General features: G+C 35.3%; 1 protein-coding gene across 1 annotated transcript; it reads right to left on the reverse strand.

Annotated features, from left to right (window-relative positions):
• Positions 1–494: 494 nt before the first annotated feature.
• Positions 495–10,392, reverse strand: LOC131148992 (protein disulfide isomerase-like 1-4). Its single transcript, XM_058099001.1, has 12 exons — positions 9,620–10,392; positions 8,974–9,103; positions 2,983–3,148; positions 2,780–2,898; positions 2,584–2,664; positions 2,149–2,235; positions 1,950–2,024; positions 1,725–1,793; positions 1,545–1,625; positions 1,315–1,449; positions 1,007–1,063; positions 495–876 (listed from the first exon to the last, which is right to left on the reverse strand). Exons 1-12 carry the CDS (start codon positions 10,213–10,215, stop codon positions 712–714), a joined length of 1,761 nt encoding a protein of 586 aa, XP_057954984.1. The 5' UTR covers positions 10,216–10,392; the 3' UTR covers positions 495–711.
• Positions 10,393–15,777: the final 5,385 nt, after the last annotated feature.

Genomic DNA, 15,777 nt, shown 5'->3' on the forward strand with positions numbered 1-15,777 from the left:
GAATAATTAATTATAGGCGTTCATCCATGCAACTTGTTTAAATTTAATAGAAATTGATCAAAGTCATGCTCCAAGCCAAATTTAAATGAAACTAAATTTTTCAATGGGCATTAACATCACGTTACTAATATTTTTTGTGTTTTTTAATAGTTTATTAGATGAAACCATTACTCACATGATGGAAGCAACCCGAGCTCAAGTTTGATCCTATGGCTTAAATTGAACTTTGAAGCTATACTCCGATTTAGCTCATTTATTAACGTGAGACCAACTCCAGCAAGTCCAGCTCCAGTCATACACGTTAAACAAGCTGAATCAGACAGTACCTTTTAGGCTTGACCCAAAGCTCCAACTCGCTCAATCTAACTTCAAAGGATTTGAGGCTCAACCCTTCTTGTTTGCAGCCCTCATACTCTTCAGCCATGTTAAGATCTGCAACATTCCTGACATGCTCTCTTTAGGTCTACACAAGCAAAGAAAGACAATATAGAGTATTTGAAGCAATACAGAGGATTCACTTTCATTTCTTTGAAAGAAGTTATGGGGAGACACGAGATAGTTTAAACTTAAAAGTTTCTAAATTACAGCACACCAAAAAAAAAAAGGGATCAAAAAAGGTGAAAGGAGATTCATCTTTCATCTTCATCGCACTTTTTTCATTGAATTGATTATCCCTGTAACTGATATGGGAGCCAAAAAATAATACAGTTCTCATAATTCATCCTTCAAATCGCTAGTGCTCTCCGGGATATCCTTGGCAACAGAACCATCTGGCTTTGGAGTTGAAGCTGGTTTCTGAAGCTTGAAAGGAATTGATGCATGTTTCTTGAGGAATTTGTAAAATGCCACAACAGTTCGATCAGTGTCAACGCTAATCTGTCAAGATGGAAACAATTTATTCTTTTTTATGAAATCCAATCAAGGACGAGCAACAAATGGTTGTGCAAAAGCATAAACAGTAAGAGAAAAAAATACATCCTCAATTAGTTTGTTGAACATCACTTACAGGATCAAAGCTCTTGTTTCCTGCTGGGAAGAAGAGAATTGTTGGGAAACCATCCGGCTGCACAAACAAAACAGAAAGCATGTAACTGGGTTCTATTTGCACATAAATGTCTTAGTAATTTGTCTGTTGAACCAAGAGCTTCAGTCTAGTCATCAGAGCAGAAATGCTATCAGCAGAGATTGAATAAAAAATTTAGGACATATTTCTATTCAATATTTATTCAATAAGAAATGAAGGCTCATCTATCAAATAAGAAGAAAGTTTATTGCACACTTTCAAATGCTAACTAGCAAATGCCGTGCCATTACCTTCGCCCTGGGGTGTTCATTAGTAGTGCCATCCATTTTTGCTATAACAAGAGATTCAATGCCATGCAGATGTTTGGCGAGTTTATTGTATGTTGGCTCTAGCGCTTGGCAGTGGCCACACCATGGTGCATATATCTGCATTCAATCCAACTATCCATAATTAGAATGACCACCATATCTGAGAGAAGAATTCAGAATGGCTTTTTAATATAATTGATTTCAAATGATACCTCCAGAAGAACATCTTTTGACTCATCCAAAACAATCTCATCAAAATTATTTCCAACCACAATTTTCACATCACCGTCATTCTGCATCAATTAAAAATGTGAAAAGGGGGTGGTGCTAGAAAAATGAAAATGACAAACAAATCAAGTTGAAAGGATAGAAATATATATTTATTAACTCACAGCCTCAGGAATTGGGTCCGACTTTAAAAAAGGTTTTAGCTTGTCTTCCAAGAAATCTTCTCCAAAAGCCTAACAGGTGAAGCATATCCACAAATGTTAGTTGAAATCATGCTTCTTTTCAAGCTTCTCAAACAAACAAGGTTAGCAGTTGGCACCGGGTTCTATTTTCTCAACCAACATTGAAGGAGAGACAATAGAAACAGGAGGGAATAAAACAGTTACAACCTTAATTTTATCCAGAGTCATCTCCCCATCAAGAACAAATTTCTTCCCATCATCATTTCCTGTGTATGCGAGAACCTGCATGATAAATGAATACCAATTTAAAACTTTAATTTCACCCGAGAAACAGACAGCTATAATTCAAAATGATAGCCCAACTGCATGCAAAGAGCAGTGAAGTGGAGAAAGATAGGGAGGTCACCCTGGGAGCATCTCCTGTGATGCCAAAAAAATCTGAAACAGGCTTCCCAACCTCTTCCTTGTCCATTTCCACGTATACAAAGATAAGCTGACATTAAGCAAGGAAACATATAAGCAGTCTGCAAATGCATAGCTTTGTTTTCTTGAAGCAATGCTACTCCACCTGTATTCATCAGAAGAGGGAGAAATATGGCAGAGAGAGTAGTTTACAAAATCATGCGTAGGTTAGACAATAGCAACAGAATTATTATTAGATAAAGCACTCATTTATGCAGTAAACTGGCCAACAAATACTAAGACCTACAATTAACGAAATAAGCAAAACCATTTGAGTTTAAGAATTGAAAGATAATTTGCACAATTAATTCCAACAGTCATCCCAAAATCATGGATATAACTCCAGTTATAAAGTCTTCTGTAATCAAAATTATCTTACCTTTCCCTTAAAGAATTTTGCAGCTTCTTGGAATGTTGGGATAACTTTTTCAGAGTCGTTTGACGTGGCAAATAGCAACATCTGGTATAAATAATTTTAGAGATGTAACTACCAGCAGTGCAAAATTGTATAAACCACATTTGAGTGTCACACTTGTTCACAAGCTGCAACTGAGACACGAGATGTACCATATTACCTGTCTCTTGATTGGGCTATCAAAAATCTCAGGGGCACTTTCCCTGGTAAAGATGGTAACTAGAGGAAGCTTATTGGCAAACACAAAATCAGATATTGCTGACTTAACAAATTTCCCATCTGCAAAAACGTAAAACTGACTTAAAAATAATGTTTCCCAAGAGTATGAATTATTGAACAAAGCACTGACGACAAAGAACTAACCAAAATAGCTCAATTTCTCAATCTCCTTCTTTAGCAGGACCAAAGAAGGGCGGTTAACCTCAGAGTCAATGTGAAAAAGCTTTGCAACATCTGCATTCACAGTTTGATAGAAGTTGACATCATCTTCAAGTCTTGAAGCAGCAGCAAGTTCCTCACTTTCTTGTCCCTGACAATAGCATAAGTCAATAGAGTGATGAAATTTTAGAAATAGAGAAATAATCATTAGCTTCTACAATTCCAAACAAATAACAGCTCGTTTGGTTCAGCAGAATAGTTATTCTTTGAAAGAAGATGGAATATAGTTTAAATTTTGGAAATCAAGGGAATGGTTATTCCTTGTATATATTCCTAATTATTTCATTCAACATGTAATAAGAAAGGAATAGACATCCCCATGATGAAATTTAGGAATAGTTATTCCTTGTCTATTCCTTATTATGGACTCATAAAATGTTTCATATTATTATTTGTCATAATTTATTATATAACTAATTGTAACTAACCTACTAAAACTAATCTATTCCTATGAATAGTCCATTCCACAAACCAAACATAACCTAAATGTTCAAGATTAAAGAATATACAAAGAAATCTGAAATATCCACTTCTTTTATTTCATTCAAATTCAAGGGAGAAGAAATTGAATTGCTTGGCAACATAAACAACAACCATACACCAAAAGGAAGCATAAATGATCAGAGTCTCCCTAAATTAATCCCAATTTTCTAGCATTAGCAGTGCATTGTCGTGTCCCTCTCATAGTCTCATGGACAAGTTTTTCTCAAGTTGTCACCTTTCTGGCAACCGCGGCTGGCAAAGAGATTTGGGGCAAAGAAGTTAATTCAACAAAAACAGACGGATGACCATGAAAGTATCTGCAGTGGACTGATTCTGGTGAACTCATTTTATAAGCAGGTTGAGGATAGCAAAGAAGGAACTTATATAGCAAGAAAGACATTTAGCTCATTCAAGGAAGCTTTCTTCATAATAAGTGGTTGGCTGCTAAAAGTCAGTTACAGTTCACAATCCAAGAAGTGTAATATCTATTAGGTGGGCAATAAAATCAATGATACTTTTTTAACAAAACTATCATGACCATTAAGCTTTGAGAGTTTCCTTCATTTTTTACTTTTTTCCCCCCTGCAATCCGGTGGCTTCTACCAACTGCAGTGCTGGATTTCTTCAGTAAATGTGGAGCAATGCAAACCAATGAATAGATTTTCTAGAACAATAACCCTAGTGTCTTCCTCAACATCATTGTTATTAACAACATGGAGAAGTTTATTGCACATGCAGATGTTCAAGCCTGCAATGGTAACGTTCCGAAAATTTCAACTGCAATCTACTTTGGTAGGAGCTCTCTTCTCAGCTGCTTCAAGGCATTACAAATATACTTCATAATCTTTATATTTCAGCCCATTCTTTGTATTCTTGTTTTTTTTATGCCTTTTTTCTACTTCTTACCCTTTGGTTTTCTTTAACCAAATCTGCCTATGAAAAAAAAATTGATGTTAAAACAAAAGCCTTTTCCCACACTGTATCAAGTAGCATGTGAAAAAGTGTTAATGTCAGCTCAATATAAGAGATATGACATACAAAAATCAGTTAAAGAACAGGCCTCTAAAAATATTCAACTGACTTTAAAGTAACAGATTTTCAAAAATATCATAATTTTATACACAAGTGATGTGGGACAAGATGCAAGAACTTGGGAAGATCCTTCCATTTTATACACATGGAATCAGGCTCATTTTATAATTAAAAAATTCCTCAAAATGACAACAAATTCTAATAATACTAATTATTATTACTATTATAATAAAATAATAGCTAATAACAATTCTAATAACAATAATATTTATTATTATAAAAATAATAATAAAAACAAGAACAATATTAATAAAAAAAGGCCAAAATAATAATTATTATTATTTTAAAGATAATAATTACTATAAAAATAATAACAACTTATAATAATTATAATAAAATAATATTTATTAGTGTAAAATAATAATAACAACAAGAACAATAAGAATAAAAAAGAAAAAATAATAATTATCATTTTAAGGATAATAATTATAATAAAAATAGTAATAACTACACTAAAAAAAGAATAATTACATTAATAATAATTACTATTATGAAAATAATAATAAAATAATAATCAAACAAAAACAACAACAAATAATAATATAATACTTATTGTTATTATTATTATAAAAATAATAACAACTAATAATAATATTTATTACTATTAAAATGATAATAACAACAAGAGCAATAATAAAAAATACAAAAATAATAATTATTTTTATTTTAAGAACAATAATTATTATAAAAATAACAAAATAATAATAACTTATAATAATTACAATGACAATAGTATTTATTACTATAAAAATAATAAAAACTAATAATAATAATATTACTATTCAAATAATAATAAGGGAACAATAATAATAAAAAAATGCAATAATAATACTTGTTATTTTAAGGACAACAATTATTATAAAAATAATAATAAATTATAATAATTACAATGACAGTAATATTTATTACTATATAAATAATAATAACAAAATAATAATAAGGAAAAAATTATTATTATTATTTTAAGGATAATAATTAGTACAAAAAATTAATAATAACAAAAAAAAAAGTATTAACACAAATAAAAATTATTATTATAAAATAAAAAATAAAAATACAGAATTAGATAATTATGTATTAGGGGGTTTTTTTATATAAAAAATAGCTTATTTTTCATTTCATTATAGAAGCCATTGAAGTACACCAAATGTTGGAACTAAATTGAAACTGCATTCCTACAGTCATTGCATGATACTAACTAAATGCAGTAATTGCATTCCAAAAGCAATTTCATTCCTACCTTGATTTCATTCCTCCCTCGATTCCTTTCTTACTTCAAATTGATTCTGCAAACCAAATGAGGATAGAATCGGAATCGTAGAATCGCAAGTAGAATTATACCAATCCCCCTTTGTTACCCATATTGGTTTTTTTTCCCCCCCTCTTTGGACTTTTCAATAATAAGGCCCAAAACATGCTTTTATTGGCTCAAAGGCCCCAGAAGGTTTATGTTCGGCCCAAAGTCTTCAAAAATCGAAGCAAAATAGCTCCCAGCCTCCCTTTGATGAACAGGTTCAGCGGAATCTGCACCCGACTACCCTGGAGTTCGACACCTCAGTCCTCTACTTCTCTTTGAAGTTCAGCAGCCCAACACCTAAATTTCTCTCCTGTTCGACAACCAAAGAGCCCTCCATCAGGTGACTCATGTTCAATCAGCAGCAGGCAGCAGTCTTGGTGTTTTGATCAGCAGTTCTTTGGTGTTCAACAACCAGAGTTCTTGTTCGACAAGAACCGAGTCCTCAATCCTCTTCTTTCTTTGGTGCTCAGCAAGAACACCTCAGTCCTTCTCGACAGAGTTCTTGTTGTTCGATCAGCAGCAGCGGAGAAAAGAACCAAGCCAGTAGCCAGCAGAGCTGCAAAGGTACGCTTCCAAACAGATCTGCTTCTTGAAAAACTTCAAGAAAGACTCAACAGTGAGCTCTATTTTTTCTTTTTCTTCTTCTTCTTGTTTTATTGATCTTCTTCTTTTTAATGTCTAAACTTTTTAATGGTTTTATTGTTTTTTAACTTCTTACACTTAACCAAGTTTTTAGTTGCTACGGGTCGAGACAGAGGAAGGTCCGGGAGTCCGAGCAGACGACCAGAGAGGAGAATTGGCTCAGGCAGGAGGCTACGAGCAGACGACCAGAAGGGAGATTACAAGACTCAAGCCAAGGGGGGGAGTCCGAGCAGACTAAGGGGCTTGGACGAACAGATCGGCTCTTCAGCTGGGACGAACGAACGACTTTACACAAAGGAGTTGTTCTTCGCTGAGGAGCTCAGATCTTTGTACGTGGACCGAGCAGGCTGAGGCACTTCGCAGGGGGACTCGAGCAGAAGATGTCGAGCAGCTTGAGGGGCTCGGGCGGACGTCTCTTCGCAGGACAAGCTCTCCATGGGCCGGGTCATCGTGGGCCAAGAGCGTTAATCACGTGGAAGCGGGGCTGGGCACTGGGTCGAAGTCTCGAGTCTTCAACATCAATTTTACTGCTTTATTGTTGTCCTAGTGTAAATGGGCCAAATGGAGGCCAAGTGTAGTAAAGCCCATAGGGAATTCCAAAGTAGTTAGTTACAAGTTGTTATGTATAAAACTGGGGGGCCAGCGGAAATAGGAGGTCAGCTAAAAAATTGGGAATTTGTTTGTTTCTTTGTTTCTTTGGAGAGTGGCTCTCTCGAACCAACCAACCTATAGCTTCATTTCCATTTTCATTGCATTCAGCAAATCTTCATTCAATCATTCATTCCATTTCCTGTTGAAATTCATCCAATCATACAACTCACACTAGCAGATTCATTACATTAGTCTTAAGACTTGTCATAAAGTTCCACATATATAATTTTTAATATTTATTTTACACTTGAGTAGAATCTTATGATTCTTGAACTGATTCTACGATCCAATCCTGCAGACTTCTCCAAAAATCCCACTTAGGATCCCAATTCTGACAACTTTGGTATATTCTAGAGGTATGTTTGTAATGTAATTTAGTTTTAGGGGTTTATGAGTAATTTTCATATGAAGAGACTTTCTTATAAGTAGTGTGTGAAAGCCATGTTGTAGCAATTGTTGTTGAATTTGAATTGAAGTGAACGTGAGTGAGTTTCTCCCTTGTATCTCCTCTCTCCTCCCTTCCCCTTCCTCTCTTCTATTTCTTCTAATCTCTCCCATGGCTGCAGAACCTTGATGCTGCCTCAGCATCAACATGTCAACCATGGTTTTATCAAAATTGTGATCCAAACTATAGGAATTTACAATCCTACGTTCCATATTTGCCAAACAATCCAAATCACATGCTGAATCAAGACCAGGTAGAATTGCAAATGAATTGATTGTATCGTAGAGTTGGGATCCCTACTGGAATCATACCAATCCTACTTATTAAACTGAAGTGGCTTTTTTATGTTCCTAGGCTTTAAAAAATAGGCCCAATATAAATTTCTATTGGCCATTTTTTTTTTTTTTTTGCAATAAGAGAAAGTTCTCGAACATTTGTTTCTCATCCCTGTGATCACACTCAGCAGACATCAGGTTCATCTTTGAAGTTGCAGACAGCAGGTTCTTATTCTTCTTCACATAAATTTTTAATTTATGTTATATTGTAAGTAGAATCTTATGATCCTCAATCCAATTCTGCAGACACCCCAACAATCCTACATAGGATCCCAATTCTGACAATTTTAACGTCAGCATAATAAAGAGAACACATATAAAAGCACAAGATAGCACCAGCTCATTGTAAAGATATCAGATTAGTGTTATCAAGCTTCAAATGCATTTTCAAATAGTTTGGTATGCTGATATGCATTGTCGGATCCAACCCCTAAGTCCTAACAACTTAAGCTTTTAGACTAAGTGGTTGCTTAACACGTAAAATTCTGTAACATTACTTCTTTTAGAAAACAAAAATTCATTAAAAACTAAACAGAAGTACAGCAAATGGAGGATAAGACATTCTCCATGAATCAACAATATTGCCGTCCAATCCCTTTGAAGATTAGACAGCGACATCCCCCAAAAAAACTAAAAGAACGAACCCAGAAAGAAGGTAAAATCTCATAATATAACTTCAGCAGTGCAAATTTTATTACAGAACAGACAGAAGAAAAAAAATAAGAACCTACACAACACCTGACTGATTTTGAAATGACTTAACATAAAAAGTGACAGTTTCAGCTCAAACTGCACAATCAAAACATGTCAAACCAATCATCATCCTTTCAATAATGCCAAAAGTACAGCAGTGACCATACGTGTAACCAGATAAAAAATATATATAAATAGATAAATAAATAACCCGGCTGTTGCCCGTCAAACAAGTAAGATCACTAAACATGGAACAGCTAAAAGGAAGAAGGAAATACCACCAAGGAATTGAGAAAGCCCAAAACAACTTTATTTTCGGAAGTCAATATGCGCTCTGCATCCTCCACTGTGGTTATGTTGTATATACCAGGTCCAATCTTCTTCTTGATCCAAGTTACTATAGCCTCTCTGCACAGGAAATGCAAAACTAATCAGCCTCCCAGATGTGTAAACTCTTCATTTGTTCATCATCTCATTTTCTTCTTCTTTTTTATCTTTTTCTCTTTTTTTTTTCAGGGAGCAGGGGGCTGGAAATAGCTTCTTCACATTTCCCGGGCAATGTATCGATTCAGTTTACTTCACATTAAGACCTACCTGCCGGCTAACAAACACTATCGAAGATCAATAAATCAGTTGATTTATTCTACTTAGGAAAAGGATATGGTTGTGAAATTATATCATAGCTAAGTTTAATAAAAATGCAAACTTTGATACATTTCGACTCTGTTTGGATCATCCATGTAAGAGCAATTGTCAGCATTAGCTCCCGTAGTTTTTTTCTTTGTTGCAAATTTATTAAAAAAAAAAAAAAAAAATGTATGTTCAACAGTTCAACTTTTGCTATTTCCCTATATAATCAGGGCAATCAAATTGAGCTAAATTCTTCAGTTCCCAAGTCCAGAGAGAGAGAGAGAGAGGTCTCACTTATTCCTGGCGCCAGAGTACGGCTTGTGAACACCATCAATAAAGAACAACACAGTGGGAAACCCCTGGACATTGTACTCCTGAGCCAACTCATTCTCCTCGGTAGCGTCGACCTTGGCAAGCACCACATCCTGGCCCTTCAGCTCCGTCGCCGCCGCCGCGTACTCCGGCGCCAGCGCCTGGCAGTGGCCGCACCACGGGGCATAGAACTCCACCATCACAAACCGATTGTTATCGATGACGGTGGTGAAGTTCCTCTCCTTCAAAAGGACGACGTCCTTCTCGTCGACCTCGGGCATCGAGTACGCATCGTGATCGTCGGCCTCGGCGCCCCCGAAGTCTTCCAAATCATCGAAGTCGTCGGCGCCCTCGTTGTCGGAATAGTCAAGCTGATCCAGATCTAGTCCGTGCAACAGTTTCGAGTGAGATGGATCAACGGCGTCGTCCTCCTCGTCGTCGTCTTTGAGGAAACTGAGGTCTTCGTCGAGATCTTCGTCCTTGGTTGGCGATTCTTTGGAGGGAGCTGCGGACGAGAGGTGGGCGAAGATAAGAAGAGCAAAGAGTGAGAAGAAAAGGAGGAGCCAACGGGTCGACATTGTTGAGGTGAAAGTGAGAGAGATCTCAGTACTGGGGGAAGGGGGGGAGTGAGAGCAGGAGCTAGCTAGGGTTTTCCCCGGAAATGGAGGGAGAAGGCCACAGGGACTCAGAGACGGAACAAAACGGAAGAAAGTCGGTCGTTTTAATGCCCGTCAACGTCAACGCAATGAAGTTTAAGCGGATTAGGCAAAAGGCAATTTACCTATTATAAAATAAAAAAATAATAATAAAAGTTCATATGGAAATTAATACTTTAATAGGCTCCCATTAAGGAAAGATGGAAAGTTGCAAACATGGACTCACTGCTGTGGGTAGTTTTTAGGTGCTCTTACACCTGCACCAATCACCATGGGTTGCCGTAATACGCCGTTTCCTAAATCGTGGATGTGCAGTGGCAGGGTTTAAATCTCACACTTCACCTTTGTCCAATGCCATTTAGTGAAACTTCTTACCACTTGAACTTATGTCTAAGGATATTTTTTATATATATATATATATATTTCCAGCATAATAATGATAAATCTCACATTATACGATTTTGGTTCAACCATATCTAATTTTATATTTAGATAAAAGCATTCATCTCTTATGAAGCATGAAATTTGATAAAGAAATCATTAACCTCTTTTAAAATTTTAAAAATCTCAAAAAAAAATTAAAATTTTAATAATTTTACAAATTTCTCTTAAAGTTTGTCTTAAAATATAAGTGTCTACAATTAATTTGATTGGTCAAAATTAAATAAATTTAAGACTAATTCTTCCTAATGTATTTATCCAATTTTAGTTATATCCTCTAAATACCTTCTGCAACATTTTTCAAAAGATTCCAGAGAAATGAAACACAAAAAGAAGAATCGAGAGAGAAGACATACCTCAATCTAATCTTCGCTCATTGACAATTTCTACAATTGAGAAATATCAACAGATTTTGGATTGTATTTGGACAATCTGATCCTAACTCAAACATCCATCATTCATGATCAAGTTTGCACCCATGAAAATTGGATACAAACTCATCTTCTAACATAATTAAATTTGTCGTCTAGAAAATTCTCGTTGTTTGATTCGAAGACATGCTTCTCAAATTCTCAAACTGGCAAATTTGCTTCTAAGGAGATCAAATCAGAAAAATTTCTTACTCTTTATTGCAAAACCACAGAGAGCGTACCCATCATTTTAAAATTAAATATTTGTACAGAATTTTCTTGTCTTAATTTCAAGGCACAAATTTTTTCGCTACATTGTCAAGAAGATATTAATATTCTCTTATATCTTTCAAAAAGATAAGAGTTTTGAAGAGTATAAATGTCCCAAAAATCAAATTTTAGGAAGGTCTTTGAGGAGTTTTGAAATCTTAAGGGAGGTTAATGTCTTTTTACCAAATCTCATGAAAGGTTAATGTCTTTTACTCTTAATGTTTGGGGCAAAAGATGCTGACCTCCCCTAAGCTTTAAAAATCCCAGGGACCTTCCTTGGCATTTGATTCTCTAAACATTTACACCTCTCAAAAGACTTGTCTTCTGTGAAATATAAAGGGAAGTTTATGTTTTAATTGTTGTATCGGGCACCCCGCTTGTGTCAAACACCAATACTACAACCAATGCTATTAAATATATAAGAAATTAAAGTAATGCGGAAACTAATAATAAAACAGTAAAAAGAACAAGACAAGAATTTAATGAGATTCGGTATAGAATTACCTACGTCCTCGGGAGTCGACGATCAATCCACTACTTCTTAATAAAGTACAACTTTGAGGTATATTTTACAAATTGAGAGTTGAGCTTTTTATATAACTTCAACCTTAAGTTCAAAAAACACTTCTCTCCAATGTGGGGCAAATAATACAAAAAATTCAAAACAATTTTTTATACCAATGTGGTATTATTCTACCAATGTGGGACAAAAAATAACAAATCTTCACCTTGACGATAAATTCAATAAATTTTTCAGTTACCAACATTTTTTGGAGTTCCACATCATCGGCGCCTTCCAAAAATATTCAGACTTGCAGGATATTGATCAAGTCCATACAATGTTTGAACTTGATTATTGTCACAATCTTTGTCAACATATCTGCAGTATTTTTAATTGTAGCAATCTTTTGAAGAAGTATCTTACCTCTGTCAATAATATCCCTGTTGACCTTATAGGTCATGCCCGGTTTTGTTAATGACAAATACTCATTATATCTAATGGGTATTTAAGGATTTATGCAGGAACTTAAACTGTCAGATCTTAATGCACATAGAGCAAGTGAAGATTGAAGACTTAATTACTCTACATTGTAATATATATAAAATTATTTTATGTAATTGGTCTGTAATAGTAAATTAGGGTCTTTGGCTTGTAATACTTGCACACCCCACATGCATGGTTAAATACGTAAGCTCATAATGCAAATGACCTTAAGGTTTACCCTTTGGTTGATTGACACCAGATTTTTTCGGTATCGTCAAAAAGACCCAGAAATGACCCTAGGACACTCACCATTGCACCTATGAATGTTAGGCTCTTGAATAGGGTGTTTGTGATTCAAAACAGGACCGAAATGCACACTTGGTGGACTTTCGGTCGACCGATCTTGGCAGTTCATTTTGCCCCAGTCGACCGAACCTGGTCTGGGTCAACCAATTGACCACAGCTCGGTCGACCGAATCAGGTTAGTTCAAAAACTCCAGGTCACCCGAACCTCCTAGGAGTCAAACATTTGACCACCTAATCAACCGAGCCCAATTTGTATTGCAACTGTCTGGTCAACCGAGGGTCCTCGAGAGAAATCCCAATTGTCTGGTCGAGCGAATCGCCCAGTTCAAAATAGTTTGGTCGACCGAACATCGGTAAATTGGAAAATCATCCTTCGGACATACTCGTCCGGTCAACCAAGTCCCCAGTTCAAAAATGTCCTAGTCGACCGAGCCATATGAACTTCGATCGACCGAAAGAGTTTTGGTCAACTAGGCCTATCAGGTTGCCCTACATTTTTACCGTGGTTAACTTATTTTTATCAAGGTTAAAATACTTAAAACATCATTAAGATTTTCTATTAATCTCGGCTATGTCCCCAACGGTTATATTTCATGGAGTGTCTATAAATACCCCTTCATTTAGGATTATTAGCATAAGATTAACAGATTTGATTGGGGAAAATTCTTTTAAAATCCAAAAATCTATAATACTCATTTATAAACCTCAACCACTCATACTTACCTTCTCTTATTGCCAAAAGTCTTTTGTAAGTTGATTAAGTGATTATTCTCAAAGGTTTGCTCTCTTTGTTTATTTGATTGAAATGATTTTCTTGATAGCTAAGCCTAAGTGTTCTTAGGGGGCTTTGTTCATAAGCCTATCCTAAGAAGACTTGCTTAAGTTTCTGAGTATTGCATTTATGTTGCAATATCTTAGGAAACTTATATTTGTCTTTGGGTTGCAAAATTATTTTCAAAACATTCTCAAATATTTTGTGTGATTTATATTAATATATTTTTGAGAAGATATTTGTGTTTGTAATATAGATCTTTGTTGCAATATCTATTTACATATCATTTGTTGAATACAAAGACTATACATCTTTTGCAAACCAAACATATACGTCATTTACTATTTACATGATTGATATATCCCTCAGACTGATACATTTGAAACTTGCTTGACATCTTTGTGTGAACCTATTGGTTGAATATCTTGTGATACAAAGATTGCTTGATTGATACTCTCACGCACTAATTACACTAGTAGTATATATATATTTGAGAGTTGAAATATTAGACCACACTGAGCTTACATATTAAATCTTGTGGTGTATGTGACTGAACGCATTTGGATACATATCTACTTTACACGAAAGCACAATCACTGTACCAATTTTATTGATTGAGCAAATATTGTTGTATTTCCAGGCGTGGCTTGAAGAGGGAGACCAGCCCTTTGAAATAGTCCCAGATTGGCTTAGACCCCGTTAGGAAAGTTAGGTGTGCCATCCTGTTAAGGGCGTGTAGGTTGAGGTCAGCCCCGCTAATTGACCTGGTTGTAAAGGTTGAGGTCAACCCTATGCTAATTGACCTGGTTGTAATCAGGGCCACTCCACCCTTAAGTGTGTTTTTAGAGGAATCCTCGGGCTTGCAAGCTAGAGGCGGAGATGTAGGCACAGTTGGCTGAACCCCGATAACATATCGTGTGTCTGTTTACATTTTCACACTTTATATTTACCGCACGTATATGTTATGGTATGAATGATGTGCATAATTTAAATTTTGCATATTTTATTCATCGGCACATTTGGAATTGTGTAGAAAGATCCTAGGTTACCAAATCATATTGACATCTGACTTAACCTAGGAGAAAAGTTTAAATTTCCAATTCACCCCCCCCTCTTGGGAATACACCAATTCTAACAATCCCACATAAAATGAAACCGATCGTCAATGTGCTTCGTTCGTGCATGGTAGACTTGGTTTTTTGTAAAATGAATAGCATTTTGACTATCACATAACACAACAATGTGTTTTTGAACAACTCCCAAATTTTCAAGTAAACTCTGCAACCAAATAGCTTCCTTAACAGCCTCTGAAGCTGCTATATACTATGTTTCTGTTGTAGATAAGGCAATGGTAGACTGTAAGGTAGACCTCCAACTCACTGGACCATTAGCAAATGTAAAAACATATCCAATAGTTGATCGACGTTTATCCAGATCACCTGAAAATCAAAATTCACATATCCAACAACACGTTGATCAATAGTATTATTTTTCTCAAATACTATACCAACATCAATCGTATTCATAATATATCTCAAAATCCATTTCACAACTTGCCAATGTCCTTTACCCAAATCATGCATATACCTGCTCACCATACTAATAGCTTATGGAATATCAGGTCTAGTACAAACCATTGCATACATCGGACTACCAACAACACTTACATAAGGAACCTGTGACATATACTTACATTCCTCATCTGATTTAGGAGATAAAGTCGCACTAAGTTTGAAATGAGGAGCAAGAGGAGTGCTTACTGGTTTTGACTGCTCAAACGTGCCAAAACTCTATACTACCTTCTTCAAATACTGTTTCTGAGATAATCTAACTCTTCCTCTCATTCTGTATCTGCGAATCTCTATGCCAAGTATCTTCTTTGCTTCACCAAGATCTTTCATCTCAAACTCTTGATTTAACTGACTTTTCAACTTGTTGATTTCTTCCCTATTCTTTGAAACTATCAACAGATCATCAACATACAAGAGTAAATATATAAAAGATCCATTTTATAGTATGTGAAAATAAACACAATGATTTTGTTTATTTATGTTGTACTTCTGACCGATCATAAACTGATGAAATTGTTTGTACCACTGTCTTGGAAACTGTTTTAAACCATACAACGATTTACCCAATTTTCTTTTCTAGCAACCTAAAATCTATCTGGCTGAGTCATATAGATTTCCTCTTCCAAATCACCATGTAAAAATGCAATTTTTACATCAAGATGAACTAGTTCAAGATCAAATTGTGCTACCAAAGCCAATAAAATTTGAATGGAAGAATATTTAACAACT

This window comes from Malania oleifera, chromosome 2 (assembly GCF_029873635.1).
Source record: "Malania oleifera isolate guangnan ecotype guangnan chromosome 2, ASM2987363v1, whole genome shotgun sequence".
Lineage (NCBI taxonomy): Eukaryota > Viridiplantae > Streptophyta > Magnoliopsida > Santalales > Ximeniaceae > Malania > Malania oleifera.